Genomic DNA, 11,420 nt, shown 5'->3' with positions numbered 1-11,420 from the left:
TGCTACTCCTAGGATCTAATGAAGCTCAGTGACAATGCCACCATGCTACTCCTAGGTATTTAAAAGAAATGAAAATTTATCTTCCCCAAAATACTCTTACAGTACAAGTTTATTAACAGTGGCCAAAGACCAGAAACAATCAATTAGCCAAGAACAGGTGGGTGAAACTATATTGGCTACATTACAGTATAGCCACACAATGAAATACCACTCAGCAATGAAAACGAGCTGTTGATATCCCCACAACACAGACAACTCTCAAAAACACTTTGTTGGGGCCAGGCAGAATGGCTGATGTAATCCTAGCACTTTGGGAGGCTGAGATGGGCAGATCACATGAGGCCAGGAGTTCGAGACCAGCCTGGCCAACATGGTGAAACCCCGTCTCTACTAAAAATATGAAAATTAGCCAGGTGTGATGGCGGGCGCCTGCAGTCCCAGCTACTCAGGAGGCTGAGGCAGGAGAATTGCTTGAACCCGAGAGGCGGAGGTTGCGGTGAGCACAGATCAGGCCACTGCACTCCAGCCTGGGTGACAGAGCCAGACTCCGTCTCAAAAGAAAAAAAAAAAGTTTTGTTGAGCAAAAGTCAGACACAAAAGACAACCTATTGCATGCTTCTACTTATGTTAAATTCAAGGAGACAAAACTATCATGGAGTGATAGAAATCCAAATACTGCAAAATGTTCTCTCCACTCGAATCATTCCAAGATCCCTATTCTTTTTCAGAGCCTCCACTGTGGACGACCCCAGGCCGCAGATTGATAGCAACTGGGATAGTTCCGGTTTCAGCGCCCAGCGCAGAAGCCACGCTTGGAAAGGGTGGGGCACACGCCAAGGGGCAACCATCTGGTCTTCAGTTATCAGTACTAAACATGGCGGCTCCCACCGAGCACCACACCCAGATCACGAGACCACGCGCTGCCGGCCCCAGTCTGTCGGCTCACTGGGGCTCGCCTACTTTTAGATTGACCAATGAACGCGAGGCGTAAGGCACGCCCTCTTTCTTCCCGTCTCCGCCAATAATCTCCCGCTCCCTTCCACAGGACCCAATCACTGCTTCAGCCTCTCTTGAATGAAAAGGCAGCGGTCCAGTGAGCAGCGCAGCAGCCCGACGCAAGAGGCAGGAAGCGCGGCAGCTCGTGTCTGAGCGCCCGGCGGAAAACCGAAGTCAGAAGGCTCTCTTAGCAGCACGCGGAGAAGAACGGGGAGCTAGGTGAGCGGCGGATCCCGGGCGCGGGGCAGCGGTGTGGGGACGTCTGACCTGAGAGCGAGAGGACTAGGGGAGACGTTGGGAGCTAAGGGGAGGAGGAGAAAGGGTCGCGAGACGAGGGGGGGCGGGGCGGTTGGTGTGTCAGAGCGCTGTGTGTTGGCCGTTGCGGACCGGGGCGCATGCGCTAGGGGTGGGCCGGCCGTTGGCGCGCGGGGCTCGGGGCCCGCTTCTGGGAGGGGCTGTCATGGCCGACGGCGCTCCAAGTCCCACTTGGAGTCCGTCAGTCGGTCCGAATAGACCCCACGGCGGCCTGGGGCCATTTGGAGAGGGACGAGGGGGTGACGCCGGGGTCTGGGGACTGGGTGGGAGAAGTCGGAGCTTCCAGTTTTCAGGGGTTTCTTTGGGTCCAAGGGACTTGACCCTTTTCCCAGTTTACTTTCTTCTTGGTCTACTTTTTACGGGATTCGGGGTTCTGAGATTTGGGGCACATAAGACTTTCTTTTGGAAGGCCGGGCGCGGTGGCTCTTGTAATCTCAGCACTTTGGGAGAGACCAAGGAGGGCAGATCCCTTGAGGTCAGGAGTTCGAGGCGAGCCTGGCCAACACGGTGAAACTCCGTCTCTACTAAAAAAAAAAAAAAAAAAAAACCGAGCGTGGTGGCGGGCGCCTGTAGTCCTAGCTACGCGGGAGGCTGAGGCACGAGAATCGCTTGAACCCGGGAGGCAGAGGTTACAGTGAGCCGAGATGGCGACACTGCGCTCCAGCCTGGGTGACAGAGCGAGATTCTGCCTCAAAAAAAGAAAAAAAGACTTTGTTTTGGAAATAGGAGTCCCCAGGTGGGAATAAACTCCGGGGTGGAAAGCCTGCCAGGGGACACTTGAGGGTAAATGGGTATACGTGGCGTGTCTGGGTTGTGAGTTCCCTGCTGTCACCTTTCAAGTTCATCCGCTTCTAGCGCCTCGGCGGTCGTGGCCACCCACTTTGGGCGGGGAAAACCCCGCCGGATCCTGTTTTGAGTTTTCGATGCTGCCCAGCCCGGTTTCTCGAAAGTTTTGTGTGTTAACGGATTCAGATTGCCCCAATTTATGTTTCTCTGTCTCTCTCTTTTTTTTTTTTTTTTTTTTGAGACAGTCTCGCTCTGTCGCCCAGGCTGGAGTGCAGTGGCACTATCTCCGCTCACTGCAACCTGTGTCTCCTGGGTTCAAGCAAGCACATCCGGCTAATTTTTGTTTTTGTAGTAAAGGCGGGGTTTCACCATATTGGCCAGGCTTGTCTCTTAATTCCTGACCTCAAGTGATACGCCCGCTTCGCCTCCCAAAGTGCTGGGATTACAAGTGTGAGCCACCACTCCCGGCCCCAATTTCTTTTTTTATGTTTATTTTTCTTGAGAAAGGGTCTCCCTCTGTCACCCAGGCTGGAATGCCGTGGCGCCATCACTGGCAGCCTCGATCTCCTGGCTCAAGCGATCCTCCCCGGCACAGCCTTCCAAGTAGCTGGGACTACAGGCCCATGCCACCAGACCCAGCTAATTTTTTAAAAAAATTGTTTTTGTATAGACGAGGTCTCAACTTATTCTCCAGGTTGGTCTCGAACTCCTGGGCTTAAGCCATCCGCCCACCCTGGCTTCTCAAAGTGCTGGGATTACAGAAGTGAGCACCATGCCCGGCCTGCCGCAAATTTCTTTCCCCACCAGCAAAACAACTTTGCTTTATTTCCTTAAAATACAGCATCTCTTGGCCACCTAGATGTGGAGCCCGGAATAGACTGTGGCTCTTCTCTACCCATGGATTGCTCAGGGGATGTTCCTGTCTTGTGGCATGTCCCACCCTTTCTTTCCTTACCTCATGCCCCTACCCTGGTTACTTCTCTTTCATTTGGTGACTGGTTTTCCCTGCTGCTGGTCTTAACCTCCCCCTTCATCTGTGGAGTAAATTACAGTACTCTTGGGCAGATCCTGATTGAGTGACTCAGCTCCAACCTAATTAGCAATTCCCTATTGCTTAGCAAGTACACATGCCCAGGCTGGGCGTGGTGGGTGGCTCATGCCTGTAATCCCAGCACTTTGGGAGGCAGAGGCAGGAGGTTTGCTTGAGTCCAGGAGTTCACGACCAGCCTGGGAAACATGGTGAAACCCTGTCTCTACTAAAAATACAAAAATTAGCCAGGCGTGGTGGCATGCACCTGTAGTCCCAGCTACACAGGAAGCTGAGGTGGGAGACTCACTGGGTGGGTCTGGGAGGTCGAAGCTCCAGTGAGCTATGATTGCACCACTGCACTCCATCCTGGGTGACAGAGCGAGACCCTGTCTCCAAAAAAAAAGGAAAAAAAAAGAAAAAACATGCCCTGTGGCCGACCAGCTCTTCCAGCTTTCTCTTCTGCCCCGACGCCAGCCAGCTAGTCCTACTCTCCATACCCCAAAAGGCTCTGGTGCTTTTTGGACTGACCTTTCTTGGCTCATGTTTTCCCTGCTGCCTGGGAAGTGACCCCTTCAGATTGCCTGTTTGAAGGGTCAGATAAAGAAACCTGCTCAGCTCTGCCTGAACGCCTTTATTCCAGTTCCATTTATTCAGCCTATGCTATGGAGTGTTCATTAGCTATTCTCACAGGGCAGGGCTGACTGGAAGCGGTGCTGTTTTATTTGGGGCTGTAAGGAAATGCCTTTCTGGAGCAAAGGAGGCCCAAAAGAAGTGGGGGATTTGTGACTCAGACAGCAGGAACAGCAAGTGCAAAGGTGCTGAGGTGTGTTTGAGACACAGTAGCAAGGCCGGTGAGTGAGGGGCAATGGGGGAGATGAGGTCTGAGTATAGAGGAGTCAGATCAGGAGGGGCCTGGTAGGCTGGCTGTGTGGAAACTTGAGTTTTCTGAGCAGAGCAGTGATGTACTCAGGCTTTTTTTTTTTTTTTAAATTTTTTAAAAAATTTTTTGAGATAGCCTTGCTCTGTCGCCCAGGCCGGAGGGCAGTGGTGTGATCTTGGCTCACTGCAACCTCTACCTCCTAAGTTCAAGTGATTCTCCTGCCTCAGCCTCCTGGGTAGCTGGAATTACAGGTGCCCGCCACCACACCTGGCAAATTTTTGTTATTTTTAGTAGAGACGGGGTTTCACCATGTTGGTCAGGCTGGTCCTGGACTCCTGACCTTAGGTGATCCGCCCGCCTCGGCCTCCCAAAGTGCTGGGATTACAAGCGTGAGCCACTGGGCCTGGCCGTGACTCAGTTTGATAGGATCTTTCTGGCTGCTCTGGGGAGGGGCTGGGGGATGGCAACAGGGAAACCAGGGAGGAGGCTGTTGGCTTAATTCAGCCAAGAGATGATGGCCTCTGCATGTCCAGCTGACAGTGGTTAAGCAAAATGTAGTATATTGATGAGAAGGAACATTAGGTGACCATGGAAAGAAATGAGGCCGGGTGTGGTGGCTCACACCTGTAATCCCAGCACTTTGGAAGGCCAAGGGGGGTGGATCGCCTGAGCCCGGAAGTTGGAGATCAGCCTGGGCAACATGGTGAAACCCCATCTCTGTTACAAATACAAAAATTAGTGGTGGTGGGTGCCTGTAGCTTCTGCTACTAGGGAGGCTGAGGTGGAAAGATCGCTTGATTGAGCCTAGGAGGCAGAGGTTGAAGTGAGCTTTGATTGGGCCGCTGTACTCCAGTCTGGGCAACAGAGCAAGACCTTGTCTCAAAGAGGGGGAAAAAAAAAGGGAGTGCTGATGATGTGCTGGAGCACATTGTGCTGAGTGAAGAAGCCAGACACAGAATGTCACAAATTGTAAGATTTCATTTATGTGAAATATCCACAACAACAAGCAAATCCATAGAAACAGAAAGCAGATTAGTGGTTGCCTGGGGCTGGGGTGGGGTATTTAGGGTATGGATGGGTAAAGGGTACAGGAGCTTTTATTTCAAGGTGATGAAGTATTCTAAAATTGCACGTGTGGTAGTGGTTGCACATGTTGGTTCTACACTAAAAACCACTGAATTGTCTGCTTTAAGTGGTGAGTTGTATAGCGTGTAAATATCTCTGTGAAGTTTTTTTTTTTTTTTAGGCTGGAGTGAGGTGGCATGATTTTGGCTCATCACAACCTCCGCCTCCCGGGTTTAAGCGATTCTTCTGCAGCAGCTTCCCGAGTAGCTGGGATTATAGGCGCCTGCCACCACACCTGACTAAATTTTTGTATTTTTAGTAGAGATGGGGTTTCACCATGTTGGTCAGGCTGGTCTGGAACTCCTGACTTCAGGTGACCCGCCTGCCTTGGTCTCTCAAAGTGCTGAGATTACAGGCGTGAGCCCCCGCGCCTGGCCTGTAAAGCTGTTCTAATTAAAAATAATAATAACAAGGCCAGGCGCAGTGGCTCACACCTGTAATCCCAGCACTTTAGGAGGCCTAGGCGGGCGGATCACGAGGTCAGGAGTTCGAGACCAGCCTGACCAACATGGTGAAACCCTGTCTCTGCTGAAAATACAAAAATTATCTGAGCGTGGTGGCAAGCACCTGTAATCCCAGCTACTCAGGAGGCTGAGGCAGGAGAATCTCTTGAACCCTGGAGGCGGAGGTTGCAGTGAGCCGAGGTGCCACTGCGCTGCAGCCTGGGTGACAGAGCAAGATTCCGTCTCAATAATAATAAAAAACAGGTAATAGCACATTGGGGCCAGCATGGTAGCATAGGTGAGAACTGGCCAGAGGGCCTTGATGGGATTCACTGCCTCATGGACAGGGATGTTGAGAGAGAAAAAACAGCCATTGAGAGAATGGAATTGCTGTTTCTGGGCTGGGATTGAGTGACAGTGGGGCCAGAAGTGGCTTAGGATCCTCAGCATCCAGCCTCAGGAAGAATTGTATCAGCTGCAGCCCTCTGCTCCACCCCCCACTGGAGTCTGGGGTAGGGGAGGAGGATGAAAGACAATTGTCCTCATGTTTGGGTCCCTTGCATCCAGCAGGCACTTGGTATACATTAGATTAATAAAGCAAAGAGGTAGGCAGACTTTGTATTAATTCCATTTTCCATCTTCTCAGCTTTATTTTTATTGGCCCAGGCCCAATAGGAGGCCTTTCATGAGAGCACTTAATTATTCCCCTGTGCAGACCACAGAGAGCGGGAGAAGCTGGGGCTGGGCAGATACTGCTTGCTCTCTTGCAAACTTAGTTCCCGCCAGCATCCTGGCAGCCCTACCCCTGGGGTCTTTGGGCTCCTGCCCCATGAAAGCCCAGTGGGTTCCTTGCGGAGTGATAGGGAGGGGGCTTCTCTGGGCTAGGTAGCCCGAGGAGGTTCACTGGAGCTGAGGCTTGTGTGTGGAGAAGAAGGCATTTGTGCAGAGACCTGGGGGCCGAGCATTGCTGGTGGTGACAACCTGGTTCAAAGGCTTGGGGCAGGAGTTCCAGGGGTCTGAGCAGCTGAACAAGGCTGGGGGTGGTGTGGGATGAGGTGGGCAGGGGTCAAACCAAGGGAATTGCCTGACCTGTGGTGAGAGTTGGGATTTTAACTCTGCAAGCCATGGGAAACCCTTGGAGGTGGGGGGTGTTCTGTCTGTGGGTGTGGCAAGCGGGGCATGGGGGAGAGATAGGGTGGCTTGGGGGTGCGGAGGTGAAGACAGGGCGAAGCTACGAGATGCAGCCCAGGTGGAGCTGACAGGCTGGCTTATGGAAGGAGGTGGTAGAGAATGCCGTTTGAATGAAGCTTCATCATCCTTCTGTGCCCACTTGCGGGACCCTGCCTCTCTCTCTTCTCAGCATCATGGCAGAACAGGATGTGGAAAATGATCTTTTGGATTACGATGAAGAGGAAGAGCCCCAGGCTCCTCAAGAGAGCACACCGGCTCCCCCTAAGAAAGACATCAAGGGATCCTACGTTTCCATCCACAGCTCTGGCTTCCGGGACTTTCTGCTGAAGCCGGAGCTCCTGCGGGCCATCGTGGACTGTGGCTTTGAGCATCCGTCTGAGGGTACGCCTTCTGGGTGTCATCCTCTTGCCCAGGTCCTCACCAAGACAAGACCAGCCCTGCCCGCCCAGAGCGGTGCTGCCTCCAGTGTGCCGTGGGTGAGGGAGGGGCCTGCCCGCCCCTTGGATCAGTTGTGCCCAGCAGGGCCTATGGCTGCTCTCAGCACCGGGGTGCTCTGCTTTGACCAGGCAGATACCCTAGCCCTGCAGGTGTCTGTGGCCTTGTCCGGACTTGGCCTTTTCTGATTGCCCTCACTGTGGGCCCCCTGGTCAACTGGTGAGCAGCCTGCACGGGGGTGTATCCAGGTTCTCGTCTCTCACGCTCTGCTTCTCCTGCAGTCCAGCACGAGTGCATTCCCCAGGCCATCCTGGGCATGGACGTCCTGTGCCAAGCCAAGTCTGGGATGGGCAAGACAGCGGTCTTCGTGCTGGCCACCCTACAGCAGATTGAGCCTGTTAACGGACAGGTGGGTGGGCTCCTCCCTTCCCAGCCCCACCCTACCTGTGGCGGCCGAAGTAGAGGGGCTGGATGAGGTGGCTCACACCTGTTAGCCCATCGCTTTGGGAAACCAAGGCTGGAGGATTGCTTGAGGCCAGGAAGTCGAGGCTGCAGTGTGCTATGATCCTACCACTGCACTCCAGCCTGGGTGACAGAGGGAGACTCTATCTCAAAATATAGAGTAATCAGTTATTACAAAAATCAGAAATTGCCAATAAGCCAAAATAACTGGAAAGTGCCTACAGTTTGCCCCTTGCCCCAGAGGTATTGCTGCTGTTTTGCTGTGCCACCTACCTAGAGAGTGTCCATCTATGAAGGTTGGGTTGCCCCGAATACAGCTGTCACTGCTGTCCTTGCTGTTAGGCCCTGGCTGTCTTCTCCCTTTATCTTGTGTGCCACTATCTTGGGGAGACACTTCAGTGAATTCTGGTGTCCTGCTCCTGAGTCAGGTCGGGTGCACATCTTTGGGCCTCATATTGGCGCCCGTGCGCTTGTTATCTCAGAGCACATCCTGATGGATGAAGGTGCCGTGGAGAGCTGTGGTGTGGTCCAGTGTCTGGTGGCATGGGTGGGAAGACCGGGGCTGGGGCCGCCTGAGTGCCGAGATTCAGGAAATCCTTAAAGAGCTGGGTCCCACGTCACCTGGGCAGGCCAGGTCTAACCATTATGCGGGCCATTTTCTGTTTCTCGTTGCGGGTCCTGGTGTTGGGAGACAAGTTTCAGTAGCTGTGGGAGGGTATAGGGAGTGAGGGTTGGAGAAGGGCCGTGAGAAGGGGGAGGCATTTGGACCGGGTCTTCAAATGGCCTATGATGTTGGGTGCAGTATGTTGGGGGGACTGGGTTGGGTGGACTCTGGTGGGGGAGGGGTTTAGGATACTGCCTGAGGGCCCTTTTCTCGTGCGACTTCCCAGGTGACGGTCCTGGTCATGTGCCACACGAGGGAGCTGGCCTTCCAGATCAGCAAGGAGTATGAGCGCTTCTCCAAGTACATGCCCAGTGTCAAGGTGAGCCCCTCAGGTTGGACTTGGTCAGGCGCCGCTTGGTTTCTGCAGCTTTGTTAGCCTCGGCTCTGGCCCAGCCAGCATTTACCAAGCTTGGCAGGGGCAGCTGCCTTTGAGGTTTGCGGTGGTTTTTGCTCCTTAAAAGCCTGATGAATTATGCATGGCTCCCAGGGGCCTGTGCAGGTCCCAGCCTGGGGCTTCCTTTGAGTGGAGCCCCGGGAGGCTCTCAGGCCTGCCTTGGTCCCCTGAGGCCTCCTGTTCACAGGTGCTGGGGTTGGGTATTAGGTGCCCTCAGGGGCTGCTGGGGCCGAGCTGGTTGGGGCCTTGGGCCAGGTATCAGCATGGAGCAGCTTCCTCCTCCTCCTCCCCATAGGTGTCTGTGTTCTTCGGGGGTCTCTCCATCAAGAAGGATGAAGAAGTGTTGAAGAAGAACTGTCCCCATGTCGTGGTGGGGACCCCGGGCCGCATCCTGGCGCTCGTGCGGAACAGGAGCTTCAGCCTAAAGAATGTGAAGCACTTTGTGCTGGACGAGTGTGACAAGATGCTGGAGCAGCTGGGTGAGTCATCTGCCCTTGCAGCCTCAGCTGGAGAGTCAGTGACTAGGCGGGCCCCATAGCAGGCGGAAGACTCTTGAGTGGGTCACATGGGTGGCTGGCAGGCGGGGCTCCTGTGGTGATCTTAGGGAAAGCTCTGCTGCTGGCAGAGGGACGTGCTGTTTCTGAGCCCGAGCCGAATGGGACCACGGGACCCAAATAAGCCCCCGTCCCTCCTGGACGTAAAGGCACGCGCACATACCTCTAGGAGTGTGAGACCTCTGCCACCTGTTGGGTTGGTTCTAGGCCCCACCTGCCCCCAGGGAGCCTCGACAGGGCCGGTGGGAGATGGGCTTGTGTCCTGGGAGGCAGCTGCAGCTCTCACCCCAGCGGCTGTCTCTGCCTCAGGCTCCCCTCCCTGAAGCGTGTCTCGAGGCGCACGGGCACGGCTGCTCCGCGCCAGCGCGTAAGTGGATTGCAGCTCCTCCCGCGCCTGCGCTCTCTGGCCACCCCCCAGCCCCTCAGGCACCAGGACTGGCCACTCCCGCGGCTCACTCTGCCCTCGTCACGGTGCCACTGGCTCCCTGGCACAGGTTGGGAGGGGTCTGGGTCTGGTCTGGGGTGGGGGTCCTGCATGGCAGACGCTCATGCCCACGCATGTCTTGCCCTCCCCACCCAGACATGCGGCGGGATGTGCAGGAGATCTTCCGCCTGACACCACACGAGAAGCAGTGCATGATGTTCAGCGCCACCCTGAGCAAGGACATCCGGCCTGTGTGCAGGAAGTTCATGCAGGATGTGAGTAAGGCGAGAATGGCAGCTTCGGCCTTCCCCAGGGGCCTGGAGCCTGGGGCCCCAGGACACCCGCACAGCCCACATGCCTCGGAGGATGCTGGGATGCTGGGAGCCGGCGGAGCCTCCTTTCCTCCCCTCGGTCTTGTCAAACTGGGTGTCAAGCTTGGTCCACACCTGAGCCGGGCCAGAGCTTACATCCAGGTTTTGAGCGATGTTTACTGAGGTCTGGTGCAGGAGGCCCTCTGGGAAGCGTCGCACAAAGGAGTCGCCCACTGGAAGGTTCTGGGCAGGCGAGATGCCCAGAGGTGATCCCTGCCCGCCCCTCCCACCTCCCTTCCCACACAGCCCATGGAGGTGTTTGTGGACGACGAGACCAAGCTCACGCTGCACGGCCTGCAGCAGTACTACGTCAAACTCAAAGACAGTGAGAAGAACCGCAAGCTCTTTGATCTCCTGGACGTGCTGGAGTTTAACCAGGTGACACTTCCATCAGCCCGTCCTGGGGCTCTGGACCATCGGGAGGTCGCTGGGCCGCCGGACTGTGTGTCCCTGACCGCCACTCCTTCCTTCAGGTGATAATCTTCGTCAAGTCAGTGCAGCGCTGCATGGCCCTGGCCCAGCTCCTCGTGGAGCAGAACTTCCCGGCCATCGCCATCCACCGGGGCATGGCCCAGGAGGAGCGGTGAGTGCGAGCCACCCGCCAAGGCTGCAGGGAGCGCCACCCAGGAGCCCAGTGTCTGACGGCCTCCACTTGTTTCTCCTGCACCCCAGCCTGTCACGCTATCAGCAGTTCAAGGATTTCCAGCGGCGGATCCTGGTGGCCACCAATCTGTTTGGCCGGGGGATGGACATCGAGCGAGTCAACATTGTCTTTAACTATGACATGCCTGAGGACTCGGACACTTACTTGCACCGGGTGAGCGGCCTCACGGGCATGTCACTTTCCCCTGGCGGTGGGGTGGGGCCCCAACCCTGCTTTTCCTCAAGTCCTGAGGTGTTATCTGTGGCCTGACCCTGATCCTGTCTGCCTGCAGGTGGCCCGGGCGGGTCGCTTTGGCACCAAAGGCCTAGCCATCACTTTTGTGTCTGACGAGAATGATGCCAAAATCCTCAATGACGTCCAGGACCGGTTTGAAGTTAATGTGGCAGAACTTCCAGAGGAAATTGACATATCCACATACAGTAAGTGCCTTGGGCAGGGCAGGGGGCTGAGGCAGAGGGTTCCTACCCCGGCCCTTCGGTTCACCACTTCCTGTGTCTTACAGTTGAGCAGAGCCGGTAACCACCACGTGCCCCGCCAGTCCAGAGCCGCCCACCCGGAGCTGCCCACCTGGAGCCGCCCGCATGCAGCTTCACCTCCCCTTTCCAGGTGCCACTGTTGAGAAGCTAGAAATTGTGTGAGAATAAACTTGTTATTACGGAAACCTGGCTCCCACACCATCTGTTTCT

At 55.3% G+C, this 11,420-nt stretch overlaps 1 protein-coding gene across 3 annotated transcripts; it reads left to right on the top strand.

The window, feature by feature from the left end:
* Positions 1-1,062: 1,062 nt before the first annotated feature.
* LOC105497485 (DExD-box helicase 39A) lies at positions 1,063-11,395 on the top strand. Of its 3 annotated transcripts, none has more exons than XM_011768647.2 (11): positions 1,063-1,215; positions 6,936-7,147; positions 7,483-7,610; positions 8,554-8,646; positions 9,017-9,200; positions 9,856-9,974; positions 10,317-10,448; positions 10,544-10,653; positions 10,743-10,887; positions 11,006-11,153; positions 11,237-11,395. In XM_011768647.2, exons 2-11 carry the CDS (start codon positions 6,940-6,942, stop codon positions 11,251-11,253), a joined length of 1,284 nt encoding a protein of 427 aa, XP_011766949.1. In that variant the 5' UTR covers positions 1,063-1,215; positions 6,936-6,939; the 3' UTR covers positions 11,254-11,395. The 3 variants fall into 3 exon arrangements, with proteins under 3 accessions (XP_011766949.1, XP_011767007.1, XP_011767072.1); XM_011768705.3 differs by lacking the exon at positions 1,063-1,215 and adding an exon at positions 2,381-3,978; XM_011768770.3 differs by lacking the exon at positions 1,063-1,215 and adding an exon at positions 4,446-4,976.
* Positions 11,396-11,420: the final 25 nt, after the last annotated feature.

Source organism: Macaca nemestrina, chromosome 20 (genome assembly GCF_043159975.1).
Source record: "Macaca nemestrina isolate mMacNem1 chromosome 20, mMacNem.hap1, whole genome shotgun sequence".
Taxonomy (NCBI): domain Eukaryota; kingdom Metazoa; phylum Chordata; class Mammalia; order Primates; family Cercopithecidae; genus Macaca; species Macaca nemestrina.
Note: the sequence above shows the minus strand (reverse complement) of the source record. Positions and strands in the feature narration are given on the sequence as shown.

Bases quoted from the DNA above. Each gene is read 5' to 3' on its own strand.
- LOC105497485 (XM_011768647.2), top strand. From the start codon at position 6,940: ATGGCAGAACAGGATGTGGAAAATGATCTTTTGGATTACGATGAAGAG. The intron at 9,975-10,316 runs GTGAGTAAGGCG...CTTCCCACACAG, and splicing joins GCAGGAAGTTCATGCAGGAT to CCCATGGAGGTGTTTGTGGA. The intron at 10,888-11,005 runs GTGAGCGGCCTC...GTCTGCCTGCAG, and splicing joins CGGACACTTACTTGCACCGG to GTGGCCCGGGCGGGTCGCTT.